We start from the raw sequence: 21,622 nt of genomic DNA on the forward strand, positions 1-21,622 counted from the left end.
AGGAAATGACTTGACCTCCACCAGTGGGAGATGGGCCCGCCCTGACAACAATCTCCACAGCTCTGATGTGGATTTTACAGTGTGACATTTACACATTTTCTTTTAAGGCTCACTGTTATCCCCTTTATTTCAATTTCATGTTGAATGCTAATTAATGACCAAAAGGAGCTTTTCCTCCTTAAGCTACACCCTAAACCTCCGGCTGGCCAATCACAGCACAGAACAGAACGGATGTGTGTGACACACTAGTCTTGAAACATTCATCAAAGAAAGATTTTATGACTCTTCTGTTTCCATTCATCCATCTATTTTCTTTACAGCGTATCCTGTTCACTGTGACAGGGAGTTTGAGTCGATCAGAGTTAATTCAAGATTGACGGACAACACCCTGGACTGGTCAGTCACAGGTCACCTATACTGTTGGGATAGACAACCTCTGTCCTCCATTTGGCCAGTTGGCCACTGAGTGCATTGGAATTGAACCCACGCTACATGGAAGTCAGGCCAGATAAGAACCACACCATTAGTGAACAGATCAATGCAGGATCTGCCTGAAGGGTTGCAACACTACAACATCAACGCTATTTGGGATTGGTTGTTGGTTAGCATTAAGCTAAACTGACTCTATTAAGCAAAACTGACTGTACGTGGTTGTTTTTAAATACACTATGAGTAATTCATTTTATGTTTAATAATGAAAATAATAATATATTTGTAACGCACTTTACATTCCATGGGAATCTGAAAGATGGTGTCGTCTGGAACAGGATGTGAAACTAACGCTGAGTATTCTTTGAGCAAACAGAATACTGAACCAGGATAACAAGTGATTGCAGCAATAAGGTTCATTTGATAAGTTTACACGCATAGCATACGTGTGTGTAAAAACCACTCCTTGATATATAGTGTGTGATGATTTTATTGCTGCAGGATCAGTAGAAAGGATGAACAAAATGGATGGGAGCACTGAGTCATCTGGTATCTTTTTTTTTTTTATTGATTTATTTGATCTGGAGTTCAGTGGCCCAGTGTTCAGCTCTCTCTGGAAGAACGTTTCACATTTGAATCTGTGCCTGTTGGGACCTTTTTGTGAAGAGTTTGCATGTTCTCTCTGTGCTTTCTTGAGTTTAGTGCTGCTTTTTTCCCACTGTCCAAAAACATGGATGTTAGTGACATTGAAAACCCTGTGAGAAGGAAATTGTGACTTTTTAAAAAGACACGCTAATTGTTTCGAGATCATGTATATTATTGTTATGTTGCGGGTCAATGTATGGCGACCCTTTTAAAAGTGTACAAATAAAGAAAACATTTTCTTTCGATGCAACATCAGATACAACTTTTTGTGTCGGTAGGGAAAAAGAAAGAAATGATCAATGAGGAGAGTTGGGAGAATATGGCAGCAAAATAATTCAATAGCAGATAAATGATCAAAACCTGTTTGTGCTGATTTCATATCCCTTTTGATTAGACAGCCAAAAGTAATTTGCTACTGTTTTTTTTTTTGTTTGCATCCGCTTTTCCTGATTTTCAGAACTGGGACAGATTAAGGACAGTTTGAAATTATGTACAGTATAAACAGTGGAAACGTAAACACACAACTCATATCAAGTTCTATATATTTGCCTTTGGGAGAAATTTCATGATGGACCTAAAATGCACTTTAACCTTTATCCTTGAACCTAATTTGACCTTCTGTAAAGTTTTGCACATTTACGTAACTGTCATTGCGTAATCTGTTTCTGTTATTTCTGCACAACTTTATGCTCTGTACAAGGAGCTGAATGGCAAAATACACAACTGCTATTTGATTCATGAAACAACCAATCCATTTTTAAAGTCATCTACTGCCTTTCTGTGACTGTTCCTATTGTTCTGCATCTCTGTTGCAAACTGCTGATGACACATGACAAGCTCACCTCCACCTGAGAATATCCGATTGGAATTACTGTTGATCAATTGTTTGGTATCGTCTTGTTGTCATTCTATCAAAATGTGAAGAGCCAATAAGGGGGACTGATATTTTACAACCAATCCAATTATTTTTATTTCCATTTACTACACAATGGAAACTTACATTTCTCATAGTACAGTCAGCCATTCCACTGGCTCGGCCTTGATAGCTAGCTTGATGAGTAAAATGGACTGATTCACGGAAGGGTATGTTGACGTTTCTCAGAGTAAATAGAGCTGGAGGGAAAAACAAGGAGTGTTTGTTTGATGGAGTAGGAGGATCGATTTCTGTGTCAGAGGTTTGTCCATCAGTCACGTACGCATACAATGAAAGAACAGGATGGGTATTTTTCTACCCAGGTTGTTATTCCTCTATTTCATGCATTATTCTTTTGTAAGGATTGAAACAGAGAATAACTTCACGAAAAGTCACATCTAGTATTTGTAGTGTCACAAGGCACCCACATAAGATTTTCACCCAGGTCAATTAAAGATTGCTCAAGTGCATCGTGGAGGGCAATTTCCGCTCAACCGTTACACAAGGATCAACACTAACCTTGCCACTGAACTGTTGCACAGTGTTTGGGGATCTACAATTCATTTTCACGAGTGGCAGTCTGTTGACAATTAGTTGTGGTGCAATTTGAAATCTGAATTGCAGTTGAATACACGTTGCACATGTAACAGCCAATAAAAACATGCCATGTTGTCATCACATGGGCTGTCACAAAAAATATAGTTTTGAGTATCAAGTGAGATCCAGTTGCCAAGCCGTAATGTACACTGTATACTATCTGACAGTAATATCATAATATATTTCTAATTTGTAGAAACTGGTGGGTTTTTATTTTTTATTTTGTGCAAACTGTTGGCGAAATGTAGAGTCCCAGTTACCGAAACACATGAGTGGACTCAATAAATTTGGTTGCTTCCTGCCAAGAGCCTCTTGAATACGCACACACTCCTCTCATAGTTATAGATGACAGCACAAAAGCACAATGTTGTTTGTGGTTGATTAAAAAGAGCAGTTCCCTGGGGAACTCCATTTGTCCATTGCCGGGGAGTTGATATATGTGTAAGGTTCAGTCTGTCGCCTGGTGTGAGTCACCAAATGGATTTAATTCATGATTGTCCAGGTTAGTCACAATGGTATGTAGTGGACCTTATATGGATTGTGTCCCATCCATATCATTTAGTCTGAACTTAAAAAAATGATTTCAATCTTTACAACACACCCAGCCACCCAAAATAAAAAAATAAAGATGGAAGATTCAGATTCATCTGGTTAAAACGTAGGAGATCCTTGATTAAATTATGGCGTTACATTCCTACAGCGCCAATGTAACCAGAATTTGGAACATGCTCTTGTTTATCAAAAACATATGCTAAAGTGCTAAACTGCTGTCAAGACTGCAGTAAATCAGTGCTTTTCAAACTTTATATACCAAATATTACCTAAAAATGATTATCCCTTCAAGTACCGCAATCATTACCAAAATTAAAATATAGTAGTGTGGATGGCCTGAGTGTTCATCAAAAACAAGACAGAAGTTTTATCCTTAATTTGGAAAGCCATCATCTCAGTATACACATGAAGACTAGTATTTCAACGTAGAGAAATAAATAAAAATAAAAAAAGCTGTACTGACACGATGATTCAATTCATACGCACCTCACATAATAGTTCAAAAAAGGTCAAAGACAAAAATACAAATGCACGACAGTTAAAGATAACTCAAGAATTGGACTTAGTGGTACGAGTACTTTGAAGATCTCTGCAAAAAAAAAAAAAAAAAAACCGTACAAAACTATCATTTATTATTCATCAAGAGTGAAGCCATTGAGCCTGTTTCAGCAATGACTCGTCCTTGGTCAAATAACACAAGTATTTACTAGTGGTGCAATAAGAGTTTATGCACACCGGATGTGTGTGACGTCATTGTAAAAAAAAAAAAAAGGTCCTAAATTGATGCTTTTTTTTTTGGTTGAACTTTTAAAGGAGCGTTTCTCTTTAAGAAGATGCTGGGTGGAGTTTTGAGAACATGAGCGCATTTATAAAGAGCCGTGCTGACGTCACGGAGCCACTATGAGCGCACCTCGCACTGTGGTTTAATGCACATGGCTGCGTTGTGGATACGAATGAGAGATGGAGTAGAGACCGAATGACAGTCGGTGAGTACCCATTGGCCGTTCGTAGGAATTGATCGGAATTGATTCATGTTGACTAGACCGATGAACAATCGCCATTCCAATGCGAAGAGGCAAACTTGATTTTTCTTCAATTAGACTTCCTTAAGTAAATTGACCGTCAATTCAAACGTCCTCTCTGCTTGTGGTCCATTACATTTAATTGGAGTGTTATTAGCGTGAGAATATGCTCTCATTTAATTTGTACTTTGAAGGATTTATCTTCCGTTATTTCCCACCATTAAGAATAAATGATCACGCGACACGGGAGCACAATACTTACTGTTTTTCCATTCGATTTTTCTATATTTATGGGCGGAAAAAGTTGTTCATACAAAAATGTGCTGTACTCATGACGTTTTGAGGTTACAAACGTGTTATTAAGTACTTTGCTCAACAGAGTAAGAATGCAGGAAAAAAAAAAAAAAGCACACTCAGTTACTGTTGTACCAACTGGTTTTCTTGAGCTTGTTTTGTATTCATTGCTCAGTGCTTTTTACTTTGAGTCACAATGAAGCTTTCTGTGACGAAATGACCAGTGGGCAGTGAGAAAAATCAAATGTTCAAGTATTCATTTGGTCCAATATTGCATCACTGGACATATTTACATATTTAGATTGCTCAACTTGCGGGGGAAACTCATCACACTCGGCTGCAAAGTGAGAGTTGGACATCACGGCTTGAAGAAGCCAACGGTACCACATCATCTGCTAAGCAAAGATGCGATACTGAACCCGCTCAATGAGCCCTACAAATTCTGTCCATAAAGGTTATGCAAAGAATCAGTGACATCACTACCTTGGCAGAGTTCAACTCTCACTGGAAATGAATCCGACTTACTGCTGGAAATGTGGACCAAACTCTGACATCGGGTTGGCCTATTCGGCGGTTTGGTATCCCGTACTCTCAAAGCACTCTCAAAAGATCTCCATGGTCTAACGCCTTCCCCAAGTCCATAAAACGTGTGGTCCACTGATCTACAGCCAGGACAAAAACCACATTTTTATCACATACAGCAAATTTCTTTCATTGTGGAGTTGACATTTTCTCCCTGTGCTTGTGTAGGCTCTTGCGTTTATTGACTCGACTCCTGAGGGTACAATGTGCTTATTTGATAAAAGTCAACTATTTGAGAGGAGGCCATTATTTCTACTCCATGAACTTGCTTCGCAAAGACCATGCTGATGTTAATTCATTTGCATTCAGTGTCGAAAGAAAAAAGCACAAGGACAATGCCAAATAATTGTGAGCAAAGGCCTTTCTTCCTGAAGCTGATGATGATGTTTTACCCATATATCAAACAGGTGTACCAAATGTTTTGTTTATTAAGTCAAGGTTGGTTTAGTAACAACTAACCCATCTGCCAAGAATAACTTTCTACATGGCTGTCATACTCATGGGTTGTGAGAGGAGGAAGACTATTCCATCAGTAGAATAAGCTGTTCCTCTTTCACTTTGTCCCTCTTTTCATCATCCATCAGTAGAATAAACTGTTCCCCTTTTCGGGTTGTCCCTCTATTCATAGTTTGGCTATGTCCGCCGGTCTCCATGGTGTATCTTCTGTCCTCACCTCATGGGAGAGTTCACTTGCATTGTCAGGCCTGCTTCATCGCACTCGAAAGTGTCACAAAGGCCCATTTATAGCTGAGAGTGGCTCCATTCATGCATGCTGAGCCAACTGGCCGTACAATTCCTCCATCTCCGAGGCTCACTGAGCGAATTTGACGCCACTTTGTTTTGTTTTTCTTTATGAAAGAATGAAACAAAATCCAATTAGGTGCGTTTGTTATGCATGCTCTGGATCGTGTAACCCACCAAACCAGTTGTAGAATTCATTAGGGTTGAGAATTGCAGTGTAAATCCCAATTCAGTACATTAGCCAGTTTTTGCCCTCAGCAACAGTTAGGATCACGATGCGGGTTAGGGTTAGGGTTAGGGTTAGGGTTAGGGTTAGGGTCATCGGCAGATCGGTCATATATTGCGTGACTGAAAAATGAAATAATTAAATGTGTCATGGAAAAATTGAGTATTCATTTCAAATTTAAAAATAATTCCATCAATTAGTAAAGTAGAGGTTAATATCGGATTTTGTTTCAATTTTTTTGTAACGGATTTTTTTTATTTATTTCTTCAATTAATCGTTGTTTGGCGATACTAAATGGCAGTTTGTCTATCACTAATACGGTATTGGATGAATTTTCAATTCCATTACAGAATGAATGGTTCTGAATAAACATAATAATTCATTCGTGTTGCTTTGCGCAGTACTTTGTGTTGCATCCTTTTCCTGTCTGCACCCAATTAGTCATTCACTTTTATGGGCTTGGATGACGTGGTGTTCATATTTTATTTTCCAATGTCACACTTTTGAATACGCCCTGTAAATACTAACTTGATCAGCGTACATACAGTACATGAGAGCGATGACTTGACTTTTCCTGCATTTTTTTTTCTCTCCCTCCCATACAAAAACAGCACTAATTAAAACATACAGTACTGTAGAAGTCAGGAAAAAGGATTTTGACGGGAATGTGAGCACGCGTTGTTCGGATGTACCGCGTTGAAGCTTATCTTGGAGCATCACAAGAATGCTGCACAATCAGCTACTGTTGTAAAGGCGGATACTGCGCGCTCTCATGGCCGCACAGAGGAAGGAGGGCGGCGAGCGTTCTTCCCACATCTGACCCGCTCCTTTTTTTTTTTTTTTTGCAATTGTCCGCATTAAGCTGACAATGCACAGCTCGATTGATTTGTTTTTGTTGTGACTCGCTCAGCGTTTTCCCCCCAAAAAACTTCTGCGAGAAATCATTGATGTGCAGCTGAAATCATCCAATTCACTCTGGTGGTTTGAAAATGATGTATTTATTACAAATAATGGATCTTTTGTTCATCTCTGCAGCCGCCTCACAAATTTTGCCGTAGTTCACGTTACATATGAGCTTAACCCCCAATAAAAGAACATATTAAAATCAATGTGTGTTTAAAGATACCCCTTTCCTTTACTTGTTCCTCCTCATTTTCTTGTGAAATGACATCTGTATTTAATCTTTACATTTCCACGTTTTTAATAACATTTCTCAAATTTCTTCTCCGGTGGGTGACTACACAAGGGGGCGCAAATTTTCAATACAAATGGCAATAGTTGAGTGTCTTGTGTTTTTTTTTTTTTTAATTATTATTCAAATAAGATGACATTCTTAGATTATGTAGTTCATCACAGTACTCCTGCAAGCAATCGGGTATAATAGGTGCCGTTTATTGAGTTACTTTTTATTCAATGTGTCTTGTTTGTTTACGGGAACACATGGAGAATAATTTGAGCGAGTGATCTAATCTAACTCACACAAGTATAGTGATTGAAATCAAAATATGTCTAATCTGGATCTCTTTCTGTTTCTATTCAACAGCACTGGTTGCGATGCAGCGATAAAGAGTTCAATGGAAAGACCCGAATGTTTTCTGAGACAAGTCTTGCCGACACAACATGAGTGAGAACAACTGGGGACATGACTTCAGCAGGTACATGAACATTTTAGTTTGGATTGATTTATGACAGTCAGTTTTTAATTCATTCTGACTTCTTTTCTTAAATTCAGTTTTAGATTTAGTTTTATTTCAATGTAGGTTTTTTGGGGGGGGGGGGGCGGGAATGCTTCATTTTAGTTGAAGTATTAGTTTTTTTCTTAACATGACATTAAAAATGAAACACTCCTGTTCATTTACAAAGATGAAAACAAATGACATCTTCCCTAAAATTATAGTTTTATAAATGTAACATTGTAGTTTCAGTCTTTATTTTTAAAAACCTTTTCATTTTATTTTGTTAACAATTTATCTTTAATAATAGTTTTATTTATCTTGTTTTCGTGAACGATTATAACCTCGGTTGGTTGAAATCCGGACCACATCACTTTTCGTCATCCTCTCTCTGCTACATGTAATGACTCACTCAGAAGGGGTTACGTGCGGAAATGATTGACACGTGCGCAATTCTGTGTCGACTTCTCAACCCACGCTTGCTTTGCAGAGTGTGCTTGGGCCTGCCGAGCGGCCACGTGGAACACAACCTGACCCAGCAGCAAATGGTCCAAGAATGCAACCGTAAGTCCCTTTTACATTTGTCGAATATTATGTCTAGCCACACAAATACATCTTTGTTTAAAACTCAGTTATTCTCTTATATAAAGGTTGTTATTGCCAAAATGATAGTTTGACCTCTGAGAAGAATACATTTACATACCAAGGTGGAAGTCTTCCAAATGTGCATACGTTTGTTGTTTTTCAAAGTGTGTGCTATTTCTTTCATAATAATTGCCTGTCCCCAAGTCATATGTACCTTACAAAAATGATTCATAAATAATAATAGTGACGCCTTGAGACATGAGGTTAATCCTTTCCACAACGACGCTTGTAACTCTAAACATCTTGCAGTAAGTGAAATCCGTGATATCGAAATATGATTTATTTAAACACACCCTAGGCATGTTTTAATAATGTTTGTGGCACTAAAAGGTCTTTATATTTCAACACCTTCAAATCATACAAACACATTTAATAACATCATGCATTTAGAAAGAGTTTGCTCTACCATCCCTAGATTGAAATCAGGACATTATTTCAAATCAACAGTGCAGAAAATACACAAACAAATTAATTGAATTCAGTTACTGGTTTGCTCCGTTCCATATCAGGAAATAGGCAAAAATGTTCACCACTGTTTTCCAAAGTAAAATCTATTTTGAACTCAATACGTCTGCTTGCATGGAGGACTAGAGACATTTGAGAATATTTATTGCTCACAGGGTGAAAATCCGATGATGTGGAAAATTTAAATGAATCCAGGTCTCTAAAAAAATTAATCTATCATCAAAATAATTATTTACAAATTTTATATTCCATTGGTTGTCCATTTAATCGGCCGATATTAACTCTTTTAAAATTGGCAAAAAAGTGCCTTAACGTTTTATACTTATTTTTTCGATTAATCAACAATTATTGGAATTTTATTCTTCCAAAAATGGGAACCGGCATATGCCTCTTAAAATCTACATCGTCTGTACTGTAATTCTAATAGTAGTAACAGACATAGTGTGTATCTATATGTGAGGAAATGATCTATCATTCGATTTTGACTCATTGGAAAGTCTTGCGGTGTCTGTTATGGCTTAAGTTTAAGATGAAAACAAATATGGTGTTTTATTTGCTATACATAAGGCTGAACTAATATTATGACCGCTCATTCTTCAGATGGAGACTTTGTTATTCCTCCATAGGCGAGATGATTGCAAAGCCAAGCTGTAGCGTTAGAAAGTCATGCAGTTGCTCAGCAGGCTTTTGCGTGGACTGAGCGGTCTCACAGAGGGGACCCTATCAGCCCCCTTGCCCCCAACCCCCACCCTCTTCCTGCCAGGTCACCAGCTGCTCCTGCCGTCTGGGCTACGTCGGATGTTTCCATAAGGAAAGTTATGGGAAGCTCTGTTAAGATAGTGGCCATTCTCTGCGTTAATCAGGGTGTTGTGGCTGATGTTTGACGACAAAGGTGACGGGTTAAGCGATTGTTTTCTACGCGTTTGCGCTCCGCTTCCTGTTTGGACCTCCTGGGCACCTGCTCCCCCTGCGTGTTTTGCCCCTTCCTGACCAATCCCCAAGCTTGACTGAGGGATTGCATGTTCTTTTTCATCTTTCTTGCTCTGAGAGCCATTTCCTCCCAAGGAGGAAGCTGTGATAGCAAGACCTTGGACAGATAGGTCCGGCATTATTTGGACAGTGACACACTTTTAATCGTCTTGTCCTAAAATCACTTTTGCAGTGGATGCGCTTCGGAGCAAACAAGCTGAGCTCCGTTCGGAAGTTTACCGTTATAAAAACAATTGCAGTTTCACAAATTGTGCAAGTTCAAGATGTATTTTCAACTGTATTTAATTTGTGCTTTCACAGCAAACCTCGTCCAACCAAAGTTTCCACCCTATTCTGATTCCTACTGCCATCCATTGGAAAAGACACTTGGACCACATGAAGGAGACCAGGTGGTGCCTCATTGTTCTTCCCACAGATGGACAGTGTGTTGGGGCCCGCAGAGAGAAGCCAAACCATTGCCGCCGTTACCTGACCCCGAGGAGCTCATGTCCGACGAGGCGGCGGATAATGAGGTGGAATTCTTCACCAGCGAGCGCCGGCCACTTTTACCCAAAAGCTGCCCTAAATTGGTGTGCGGGAGCAGAGGTCAAGTTAATGCCGCCTATCAGGAAGCAGCGTCACAGCCTGGGAACCCCGCCTTGGCGTTCTCCTGGCCTGGCAGAGAGGTCGAGCTCGGCGCTTCTGTTTCCCTGGCAGACAACCAGCAGGATACGTTGTGGAGTAGACATGCAGACCATAAACTCAACTGTTTCTCCTCCTCCGCCATGCCCTCTGAGAAGCCCCAAATTCCTCCTCGTATCCCAATCCCTCCAAAAACCTATCTTAAGACTGCGACTGGAGAGGATAAGCCGCCCAAAATCCCGCCAAGAGTCCCACTGGTGCCTCCGTGCCCACCACGTTCCCCGAGTCCCAAAAGCCTCCCGATTTACATCAACGGCGTGATGCCGGCCACACAGAGTTTTGCTGCTAACCCGAAATATGTGAGCAAGTCACTGCTGAGCGAGAGGGTTCCTCCGGCGGCTCAGCTCACTCCTTGCATAGTTCCAATTTTGAAGGACGGCAGACAGGCCAGCGCCACGCACTACCTTCTCCTCCCGCCGCGGCAAAAGACATTCGCGGACAGACGAGGGCGACTCTTGAGTGAACCTGCCAGGTTGGGAAACGGATGGCAGAACTGTTAAACTCCCATGAGCCTGAATTTGCATGACGTTTGCAAAACAGACACAAAGTTGACATGGAAGTTGATCTACCGACCAAGCCTGTGCCAAACAGATATACTAGCTGTGCAATTCGGGTCCAAACAGTGAGGAGCTGATGCAGATAGTGATTTCGCACATTCAATGTGATTCCTCAAATCTGAAACAAATATTTCTGCGTCTTTTATTACAGTGTCTGAAAGCCGATGATGATTGTGGCGAGGTGTTGGCAAAGTGAAAGGCGACAAAACGAATGGATCTTTTCTCACTCGTGAACATTTCTGAAATGCCAGAAACAAAAATGATGAAGGGTCTGTTCCGCTATGCAGGTTTCAATACAATTCCCAATTAATTAAATCAAACAAAACATGGCTTCGATACGATTATAGTTTAAATACTGCAGACCTTAATCGGTCGTTCTCCACCACTCTAACACGCGTTCCCAGTTACACCGCCATCTTCGTGGATCACGCTCACCAACGATGCATGTAATCGTTTAAGCGCACGCTATTCAGGAGCTTAGTCAATTAAGCCATAGGAGTTTTAAAAAGGAGAAAACGGTCATTTACATCATTCCTTTGGCTTTGAAGCTTCCGGCTGTGAAATATGGCTTAATAGTGTAACCTGTAGAACATTCAGATGGTTGGCCCGGACATGTTTTGTTTTGCCAGGCATTTTGTTGATCAAATCAATGGGCTGGTACGCTACACCTACTATTAATTGGTATCATCTGACAACTGGTTATTTGTGGCCTGCCACAAATGGTGAAGATTTATTATTAAATGACCCCTCATTGCCGATACATGCCAGGTGGTTCACCTCACAATACAATCACCTAAACATTAAGACGTTTTTATTTTCTCAGGAAATATTACCCGAGCATTTATAAGCAGAAATATTTAATTTGCTTTTTTTTTTTTTAATGCCGTTGGAAGAGCACAGTACAAACAGACACGATAGCATCAGTAGAATATGTCCTTAAACAAGAGTGACTGACTGCGAAAGTGTGACAAGATCCACAAGCTGAATTCATGTGCCTTATCTTTTAATCGTGAAATATTTTTCTTTAAAAAAAAAAAAAAAAATGTTAACAGCACTGTGCGTTTGTCCGTTGTTTCTAACATTTTGCCAATGATTATTAGTACAGTATTTGCTCCGGGTCAACCTGGAAATCCTCTTAACATTCCAGTATTCTCTCTCTCGAGTTGTAGGATTTAGTTGCCTTGTCGTTCCTGAGGAACTTCCTTTGGGATCAATATTTTATTCCAGTACTTTGTAACGTTCCAATGACAAAACATGCTGCAATCCTAGCAGAGCAGATACTAAAATACGTTATTGTACACTTAAATGTGATCAAATAATTACTGTTTCAACAAGCTGGGCTTGTGTCAGACATCATTCCACGTGTTATTTCTTTCAGATGCTGCTTGAAATCCTATGTACGTATTTATAATATATCACTCATAATGACGACTGATTGAACAATGAACACAACAATTGCACAACACACAGCCCAAACAAATTAAACCATTTAGTGTCTTATTTGTATCCATAAATCATTCTATTATGTCTTTTTTTTTTTTTAGCTCTGGTCATTTGGTATGGTTATTGTAAAATCGCAAAAGAAGAAATCAGTGAAACATTTACTACCAACAATAACTGATTTATTTTCATGAGGTTAACTGACAAAAATTTGTCGTAGCAAAAAAATCTAATTATGAAAGTCATTTTAAATGATGCAAACTTTGCAATTCTTTTCTGGACAGTGTCCAGTGAACATAACGGGCACATATAATTTGTATTTGTCAAATCAGCAAAAACACAGTACACTACCTACAGTGTGTATGCGTTTGTGTTCATGTGTGTATGCGTTGGGCATGATGTTACATTTCCTCCCAAGAGGATCAGTGCGGTGTTTACAACTTTTGTTACACTGACAAGTTTCACATTCTCTACAAGGTTATGTGTCCACCTCAGCCACAGTGTGAAATGTTTGGAAATTATGTGGTTGTAAAAAAAAAAAAAAATCATTTATTTATAAATAACTTATTAATTAAACTTGTGTGAAGAACTTGTTTTTTTCTCCTCCCAACACAACATACAGTGGTACCTTCACTTTAATTCTACAATTGGATTCGCCATTTTTAATTGTTAGTTTACCGCTTTACACACAGCAGGATGACTGCCCTGATGAAATAAACATTTCACCTGAGAGTGGTGAAAAATGTTACGATTGAATTGGCTGCTTCGGGGGGGAATTCATCCTCCACTTACATTATTTGCAGCGAGTTAATATATTCAAGTAGATGTTCTTTTTGCTAGATTTCATCAAAACATGGCACAAAAAAATTCTCCATTATGCTTTCATTGTCCTTCAAATAAGTTAAAAAAAACACATAAAACCACAATTCATTTTTCCACCAGCCGCCCTCCCCTCCCTCACCTTTGCAGTTCTCTACGGGCGTTTTTTTTTTTTTTTTTTTAACCTGACGGACGTCTTACCATGCCGAGGTCGAATGTGCAGCGTCCAGGCTGTTGGTGAACTGCAGACGCAGCCAGCGAGTGCTTTACCGCCAGGCCCTGTTGAGCAGCTTGACTTCAGCCAACCGCTTGCTGATCATTGTGGCAAAGAAGAGTGCGAACAGCACGCTGCTGATCAGCATGTAGTCATAGTCATCTTTAAGCACATCAAATTGTTTCGACGGATAGACGCGGGTTTGGTAGATGTCTAGACCGTAGGCCACCACCTGTGGGAGTCAAGGGGCACATTTCACAATAAAAGGTAGTCCTTAGAACTACAGATACTTGTATAACAAAACACTGGCAAAAGTAGTACTGATTCAATTCCTTCACTACAACCTGAAGTGTAATTGAGATCAAAAATAAAATGGAAGTTTTTGTGTGAATTACAAACAATACCTGTTACTACTACTTGGCATAATGAGAAAGCATGAAGTAGAAAGTACAGATAAAAGTCAGCTGAAAACTAAATAGCCACATAAAAGACAGACTGTATAAATCTGTATAACATTCCTTACCACCAGTGGTGCTGCCTCAAAACAAACACACAAAAGGGCAGACTCACCAGACATGTGGACTCCAGTCCAGACGGGGCAGTGTATATTCCTCGCACTCTTGAAACCGATTGATTGTAGTTGACAAACCATTCTGTGCGGATAATCAACTCTGGAGCGTAAGGGATCAGGTTCTCCTCCCTGGACATTAACACAAAGTATGGAAACATAAAAATGTGTGGTTTAAAAAAAAAAACAAAAAAAAAACCAACAACTCAGTTTTATTTTATTTAATTAAGAAACTTTTTTTTTTCATTGTTTTGCTAGTTTTCATTCGTTATACTTGCTCTTCTTAGAGGGAAAGCTGGTAAATGACACATCTATCCACTTTCTATAGCACTAGTCCTCTGCAGCTAACATGTTGAAACACTCAATTGCAAAAAAAAAAAAAAAAAAAGCGTGTCAAACAGAAGTGCTCACCGACTCTGCTCAGATATTATTTCAGGCCTCCGAGGGTCGAGGAACATTTTGGGTAATGATAAAATTCCTCCAGACGGCAAGCCAACTGTGGGGGAGAGAATAAGTGATGAAATTTGCCATTCATAAAAAAAATAGGACTCATTTCATGAGAACTCACTGAGCAGATGGCGGCTTGTGATGCCTTTCTCGGTCAGCGTGGCCTCCATGGTGGAGATGGATGAAGGGAAAATGTAGGACTGCTGTAGCACTTGCGGGGCGTGCGGCCGATCCAGAGAGCTGAACACAGTGCTGTTGTACAGCTCCATTCCCTCGAACAGTTCGATGACCGAAAACTCGTTCCTGCGAGACTTGGTGCTCCAGTATTCATACTGCAAATGAGCAAAATGCAATCAACGCTGACAGAACCCTTTTAGACAAAGGCTACAAAAGAGGATCTCAACAGTTACACACACAGCAAGACTTACCACGACCCAGTTTTCAGAGTGCACCACATGAACTGGCCCTTTGGCCTTCCTCTGAACGGCCTCGTGGATAATCCGACCAGTCACGCCATCAAGCAGCAAGATGCCGATAAAACTTCGTTCTTGGTGCATGTCCGTGCTCTCGGTCACCACCGCCAGTAGATTGGGGTTCAGGTACTATGGTACGGAGAAACAAACAACAAATTGTAAATGCTCTACTTCGATCGGTAGGGCTGGGTCCTCATACCTCATGAATAAAACAGGATTACTGCATGCCAAAACCCCGAATATTGATTATAAAACCTTGGTGGAAATCCTTGTGAGCGAACATGGCTAGAGAAAGGTACTGTATCCTTTTTGCACTTACCTTATAAAGGACGCTGCGATCTCCCATGACACGGCCCTGGGAGTGTACATGCTCGTTTGGTCTTTTCCCTTTGACCGAGACAATTTTCTGCACCTCTGTGGGGATAATCACCTCCCAGATGAGCTCAGTTGACAAATCCTAAAAGTGCAAAATAAATTGTGAGACGACATGGCTATGGATTAGGAAAGGTCAGTTTGGATTAATACTAACAAGTGTATATTACATTGCCCCCATGTGGCCAAAGCGCACACACACCAGAAGAAGCTGCATAATGGCAATGATGCACAAACTGCCTAATTCTATAAATTATATTTTATTTATATTGCTTCCAGTCACAAAACAAAAGGGGCTAGTCCTTTTATTGAAAAATTGCATCAGGTCACCGAGTATAGTAACTAAGTAAGAAAAATTGACAAAGTATAAATGGGAAAAAAAGATTCATCATCCGGCCATAAGAGCCTTGGACAATTTCAGTAATACAATAGTCACTTACTGTTCGCAGCCTATATCCAGACAGGCTCCCCTTGCTGGAATCCACCAGGTAGAAGAATATAGAAGAAGCCATTTCCTGGAGCTGCTGCAAGACATTCTTTGTGGAGGGAAAGGCAGACACCTGTGATTTAAGAAAAACAGTTTTGACTCCATTGCCACAACAACTGGTTGTTTATTTGTGCCATTGTGCAGTGTGACCTTATACTGGTCATCGACAAGCAGTAAGACTTTAGCGTAATCTTGGTCCATGAGTGGAAGCAATAGTGATTGAAGTATTGGCTGAGGCAGAGCAGGTGGGGCAACGTGGCTCTTCTTCCCAAAGATGGGGTTGAATACATGGAGTGTTGTCAAGCCTGTGTCCTGGTTGGTAAACAAAACCCAAAACAATGATAAGCAGATAGACTTGATAAATATTCAAATGTTCCTTTCTCTGGGATCTTGTGGTGGCAAACCTTGTGTTTGATTAGCAGTGTGCACTGAGGGGGGTGAGGGAAGTGGGCAGTAGTCCGTTGCACCATAAGTTTGAAGGCTGCATTTGATGGGACGTTCTCCAGGTAGTGTCGCCATAAAATAGTGCCCGTCTTGCTGTCAATGCCAAAAAGCTGAAGAGCAGAGAAGATGAAGTTGATCATCATGCTCCAAAGTATTTAACCATCAGTGAAAATGTCAAATAGCAATCCAACGTTTTGGTGCCACGGACCGGTTTCACAGTCATAGCGATCGTTGGGTAGTTTTCACGAGTAACCCAACGTCTTCTATGGGTTTTACTGGTATCCACAATTTGAACAGCATCACCATGTGGTAGATGTATATATTATTGATTTCAAAAACATATTTGGATGAGACACATTTTGATGGAATGACAGAAACAAATAGAACAGAAACTTCTGCTGCACAAATAGTATTTTGCAAATGGAGTGAAGGAATTTAGTGACTTTTTTAAAGGCCTAGTTACATCACGGTCACACACTCTGTATAACATAAGCATAAAACAAAAATCAAAAGCCCGTGGCGTACCTTGCCAGACGCGGTGACCATGACCATCATTTTTTGAAGGTTGAATTCATCTCTGGACAGCGTCTCAATGCTCACGTCATTTTTAACTTGGCTGTGAGGTTTGCGTGCGTCGTAGAAGAGTTTCCAGAGATGAGCGATCCAGGCTTGCAGGAGAATGAGCTGGGAGGACAGCCGCTTCAGCACCATTGACAGCAGACCATCTTGACAAGAGTGCAAGCGAAGAACGCAGTCGGTGTTGAATATAAGCCCCGCAGTCTCTCATGTTAACACTGGATTTACATTGTATGGGTCAAGTAACAATTTTTTGGGCTCTTAAGTGTCACCGATTTTATATACTTTATGGCAATGTAGAGGTGAAAATATCACATGAAATTGGATATCTTCAGATTACAATTGACATTTGGACAGGCAGTGTAAATTCAGCCTGTTTTACCTCATCAGATTAGCAGACTACATCTTGGAGAACAATGTGACGAGAAACAAGACTACAAGAGGAGCAAAATAAAGAAAATCTATAATAATTACAAGGGCTGAGACATTTTCTTTTTACCTTGAATGGCTGAATCCAAGTGCAGCAATAAAATGGATAGAAAGAGAAAAAGTGAAGCTAAAAGCAACAAAGTGATTGCAGATACAACACTCCAGGGTCCGATGCTTCAAAAGGAAACAAAGGGCTGAAACATTTACCAGCCTTTTTGCCGAATTCACCCTCCAGCTCGGCCTGTGTTCCCGTGAGGGGCAGATCCACCATTTCCATGGTCACTACGTCTGACAGGGACTCCTCTCTGGTCCACATGACACGTCCTGAAAAGAGACACACTTACTGGTTGGTCTTTTAAAGCGACAGAGCTGAAGGCAAACGTTAGGCTACACTCCTGATCTGATTTAATTCATATGAGTTTATTTGTCAGAATGACAATCCAACCGATTAGTGTTTAGCTTCTAAACTGAGTTTATATCAGATCATGATATTTTGATTCATTGACACCCATGTCTTTTACTAGGCTTTTTAGAGCCCTACACACGGAAAGTCAAAACTAATCAGGTATAAGGAGAGAAGGATGGCGACCCCAAATGGTTTTGTTCATAAAAAATGCAAAATATATTTCTATCCTATGACTTGATCATTACATTGGATAATCTGTAGAAGGCAGAAAAACGAGGGCGAACGATGCATTCTCTCCCGTTGTCTTGAGGCAGCATACCTGAAACTTGTTTGTACAGTGAATTTGACTGAATTAAAAAACGTCAAGCTGGTTCAAAAAATGTCAACTACTATATCACTGCAATGATTTAATTACTGCAAACAAACAATGCGTCTTTGTTCATCCACTTATGCTGTTTTATTTATATTACCTTAGCCCCCCCCCTCCCCCCAAAGAGCAGCATTGGACTCCGCCCCTTATTCAAAGCAACGTTACCTGGCTGTTGCATGAAGCTTAGCGTGTGATCTTGAGTCTGCAGCATGATCCTGTAGCCAACAGAGTCATCTTTTTTCAGGAACGTCTGAATGTACATCTGAAAGACAGAACGGAAACATTGACAACGTTAAGGTTCATATGAGTGAATCAGCGCAGATGACTAATCCAGGGACTGCCCAAAATCAGTTTTTGAAAAACATTGCCTCACCCTCGCTGGTTTGCCATTATTGGGATCAATATTAACATTCAAGGTTGTGTCGAGAAGTCTGCGTCCAGTTTCTGCACTGAACAAGTTAACTGTGCAAGCCTAAAAAAGGGAATAAAGGAAAAAAAATCAGAATTATTTAGCAATGACACAATCAGATTGCAATTGCAGGGAGGATATTCAAATGACACGCTAACTCACCGTTTTATTTTTTGGTGACATAACAGCAACGACGGTTTTATCTCCGGTGGTGGAAAATGAAGCCAACATCGCCTGTGATTCAAGACAAAAGGGACGGGTCTCAACTCTTTGAAAAGGGAGTTTTATCGAGACGGGCAGATAAAATTTTTACAATTTAAGCTTCCCTACAGTAAATTATATTAGTTTTGTCAAACTGAAGGCGGGAGGGATGAAAGATATGCCTTCTGTCTTCTATGCCTATCTTAAATAATCACTCAATAAATACTTTTCAGTAACATCACTGACGATTCAAAGATTAAGAGTACGGTGCTGCAGGTTTCTTACGTACAGGCTTGAAATCCCTCAGTGTGACAATTAGTCCATTGTTGAGCTGAAGGAGCAGGTAATGGTCGGGACTGAGCTGAAGGAGGAACTCAGTGAGTGGGCGCCGGGACGGATTGGGCTGGGTGTAAACCAACACTGGACGAAAGTCGGGCGAAACATCAAGTCCCAGTGACTACGGATAGGAAAACCGTTTGAAAGAAATTAACAATATGAGACCATGGAGAATGTTTTATTTTAGGCAAATACCTGCAGAGAGATTTGCGTCATCTGTGTCTGTGCATGAAGATCAAGTGTGTAGAGCGAGGCTGTGGAGGCATCCACGCACGTCAATATTCCCTGGCCGACCATGGCACAGCTGGCTTGCAAGTTGGACAGCCATGGAGCTTCCGCTGAAACCTCAACAAGCAAACAAAGAAATTTGATCAAAATGCTTGCGACATTGCCCAGGTATCACCGACGAACGGTTTTCTACAAAGGCGAACATTCAATTGTGAATACCTGCTTTATTATTTCTCCATCTTCCACACTGTAAGTCACAATTGCAATGTGGGAATGAGGTAGAACTCCCAGTACATACACTTCGCCAGTTCCTCCAGAATACACAAACTGGTAATCTACTGTCTCACTGGAAAGGCGGTGGGAAAAAAAAAAAGCTTTAGTTTCCAATCCATAATGCAAATGAAGCACCGCCTAACTGTATTTTATTAACATTTTAAAGTTCATGTTAGGGCTCAACAAATATAATCAAACTGATTTAGATACATTTACTGTCCCATTAGACGGGACTTTGGTGACACCTTGAGGCATCTTGGGACATTACAGAAAAAAGAAACTTAATACAGCGAACACCAGTTTATCACAGCAGATGTGTTCCAGAGGCACCAAAATGTGGAGAGATCATATGAAAAAAATTAATTCGTTTTACCCCTTCCCTGTGCGCCAAATATATTTTATTGAAAAGTATCAAGAAATTTTATATGGCTATTAAAATTGGAGTGCTTACCTATCTGGAAGATTCTCAATCCACTTTTGATGACCATTAGACAGATAATGAAGGGACATGGCAGTTTTCTTTAAAACAGCCACATGCTTAACTACGTCTTGCTGTCCAACAAAACATGCCGCCTGGAAACTGGAAGGTTGGAGAAAAACAGACATCGGTTGACAACAGAATGGACAATGCAGCACTGACTAGCTAGCATAAGTCAAGTGGTCTCTCACCTGCCAGAGTCCAGGACAATCTCCCAATTCAAACCACCAATATTTATATCCCAAGAACGCAGTATGCGTCCGTTTCCCACAACAAGGACAGTATCTGGTAGATAAAAATCAATAGTTCAATAAACACTCTACTGCTCAGTGTGTCCATAATGGTTCACAAACTCACCTTGTCCATGATGCAGAAGAGCATTAATGTTTCCCTCCGGCCCATTCTTATCCACATGTCGCCAAACTGCGAAGAGACATGATATTAAGCCCTCACAAAAAAGAGCGACTTACCACATCAAACAGTAAATGTAGTTTATAACGTACACATCAAGAAAACACTCACAAAGTTCTCCAGTCCTGGTGTTCACTGCAGCAAAGACATTTTTCTCGGTTGCCATTATCACCTTTTTGGATGACTGCAAGTGTGCATCAAAATGGGCAAAGCGGACATCGCCAACATACTGCTGCCTCCTGTTTAGAAAAATGAATATGGTCGGTTTTTAGTGATATATAAATGTTGAATAGGTAGTCCAAAAAGGGGACTAGGTTCTAGCAACTGATAAGTTTTGGCAAAATGTCAATTTGCAGCACCATTTAAACAGTGTCTCCAGAGTTCTTCAGATGGAGCCAAGGCAAAATAAATAAATGTGCAAATATTGGTGTTTTTATTTCGATAAAAAAAAATCCAGTGCTTAGAGTGTTCCTGCTGCACTGATCTGTATTCATTTCTTAAACTACTGATGTTGTGCTTTCCAAAAGATAATATATATGTTGTTGATGCTTCATTTTATATTTTCCTTTCTTTAAAAACAGTTTCTATTTCAATAATGCACCTGGCAATTAAATTAAACAATAAACATGTAGAACATTAAAAACAGTACCACTCGGTAAACATAAAAAATGCATCTGCGTAAAAATGTCAACTTATTTTACACACATGAAAATATTTTTCATACATAAGTCCTGCAATCTTGCCACCAGATCAAACCAAAGGCAAATAAAAAATCAGCAAATAATATAATGCTGGCAGTGTTCTACGAATACCGGTATTTTACATTTTCTTTCATACATTGTAACGTCCAGTCCAGATTCAAAGACAGTTGACGGTGCACAGACGCACCCTAGCAGGTGTTAGCATTAGCATGTCTAAGACAACTTTAAAGTCTTATGAAAACGCACGCCTTGGAATGTTAGTTTTTACCAGTCAAACTTTCCCACTTGATCCTCAAACACGGCCTCAACGGCGAAGCATAACATAATCACTTTAAGCAGCAACAAAATGAGCTGAGACATTGCCACAGTCAATTACGCCGCACTGGCCTGCACTCTTCAGGACAGGCAGCAGGAAGTTGGTTGGTTTCTCTTTTCCGCTTCGTCTCGTGAGATTTGCTGCCCCCTATAGCTTGGAGACTTTATTGTCACTAACCGCACAACGCAGCAATCGTAAAACAATTAGTAGGT

At 40.2% G+C, this 21,622-nt stretch overlaps 2 protein-coding genes across 5 annotated transcripts; one reads left to right on the top strand and one right to left on the bottom strand.

The window, feature by feature from the left end:
- Positions 1 to 4,038: 4,038 nt before the first annotated feature.
- Positions 4,039 to 13,028, top strand: errfi1b (ERBB receptor feedback inhibitor 1b). 3 transcript variants are annotated; one of them, XM_085906837.1, is made up of 4 exons: positions 4,039 to 4,122; positions 7,545 to 7,656; positions 8,165 to 8,238; positions 10,075 to 13,028. In XM_085906837.1, exons 2-4 carry the CDS (start codon positions 7,622 to 7,624, stop codon positions 10,953 to 10,955), a joined length of 990 nt encoding a protein of 329 aa, XP_085762963.1. In that variant the 5' UTR covers positions 4,039 to 4,122; positions 7,545 to 7,621; the 3' UTR covers positions 10,956 to 13,028. The 3 variants fall into 3 exon arrangements, with proteins under 3 accessions (XP_085762963.1, XP_085762971.1, XP_085762981.1); XM_085906845.1 differs by lacking the exon at positions 4,039 to 4,122 and having other exon boundaries at positions 5,884 to 7,656; XM_085906855.1 differs by lacking the exon at positions 4,039 to 4,122 and having other exon boundaries at positions 7,611 to 7,656; positions 9,385 to 13,028.
- On the bottom strand, positions 12,042 to 21,583 carry emc1 (ER membrane protein complex subunit 1). Of its 2 annotated transcripts, none has more exons than XM_085906824.1 (22): positions 21,482 to 21,583; positions 20,505 to 20,632; positions 20,340 to 20,405; positions 20,174 to 20,267; positions 19,956 to 20,084; positions 19,451 to 19,577; positions 19,199 to 19,348; positions 18,957 to 19,124; positions 18,629 to 18,700; positions 18,431 to 18,529; positions 18,223 to 18,319; positions 17,489 to 17,605; positions 16,802 to 17,001; positions 16,237 to 16,386; positions 15,983 to 16,144; positions 15,786 to 15,905; positions 15,293 to 15,430; positions 14,929 to 15,102; positions 14,622 to 14,832; positions 14,465 to 14,549; positions 14,056 to 14,185; positions 12,042 to 13,717 (listed from the first exon to the last, which is right to left on the bottom strand). In XM_085906824.1, exons 2-22 carry the CDS (start codon positions 20,557 to 20,559, stop codon positions 13,538 to 13,540), a joined length of 2,724 nt encoding a protein of 907 aa, XP_085762950.1. In that variant the 5' UTR covers positions 20,560 to 20,632; positions 21,482 to 21,583; the 3' UTR covers positions 12,042 to 13,537. The 2 variants fall into 2 exon arrangements, with proteins under 2 accessions (XP_085762950.1, XP_085762942.1); XM_085906816.1 differs by having other exon boundaries at positions 21,363 to 21,537.
- Positions 21,584 to 21,622: the final 39 nt, after the last annotated feature.

Source organism: Syngnathus leptorhynchus, chromosome 1, assembly GCF_054491065.1.
Source record: "Syngnathus leptorhynchus isolate UIUO chromosome 1, UIUO_Slep, whole genome shotgun sequence".
In the NCBI taxonomy this organism is placed as follows: domain Eukaryota; kingdom Metazoa; phylum Chordata; class Actinopteri; order Syngnathiformes; family Syngnathidae; genus Syngnathus; species Syngnathus leptorhynchus.

Excerpts from the sequence above, each read along its gene's own strand:
- errfi1b (XM_085906837.1), top strand. The coding sequence starts at position 7,622 with ATGAGTGAGAACAACTGGGGACATGACTTCAGCAG. Across the intron at positions 7,657-8,164 it reads TGGGGACATGACTTCAGCAG|AGTGTGCTTGGGCCTGCCGA; the intron begins GTACATGAACAT and ends CTTGCTTTGCAG. Across the intron at positions 8,239-10,074 it reads AATGGTCCAAGAATGCAACC|CAAACCTCGTCCAACCAAAG; the intron begins GTAAGTCCCTTT and ends GTGCTTTCACAG.
- emc1 (XM_085906816.1), bottom strand. The coding sequence starts at position 21,454 with ATGTCTCAGCTCATTTTGTTGCTGCTTAAAGTGATTATGTTATGCTTC. Across the intron at positions 20,268-20,339 it reads TCTTCTGCATCATGGACAAG|ATACTGTCCTTGTTGTGGGA; the intron begins GTGAGTTTGTGA and ends TTTATCTACCAG. Across the intron at positions 18,530-18,628 it reads TGTCACCAAAAAATAAAACG|GCTTGCACAGTTAACTTGTT; the intron begins GTGAGTTAGCGT and ends TCCCTTTTTTAG.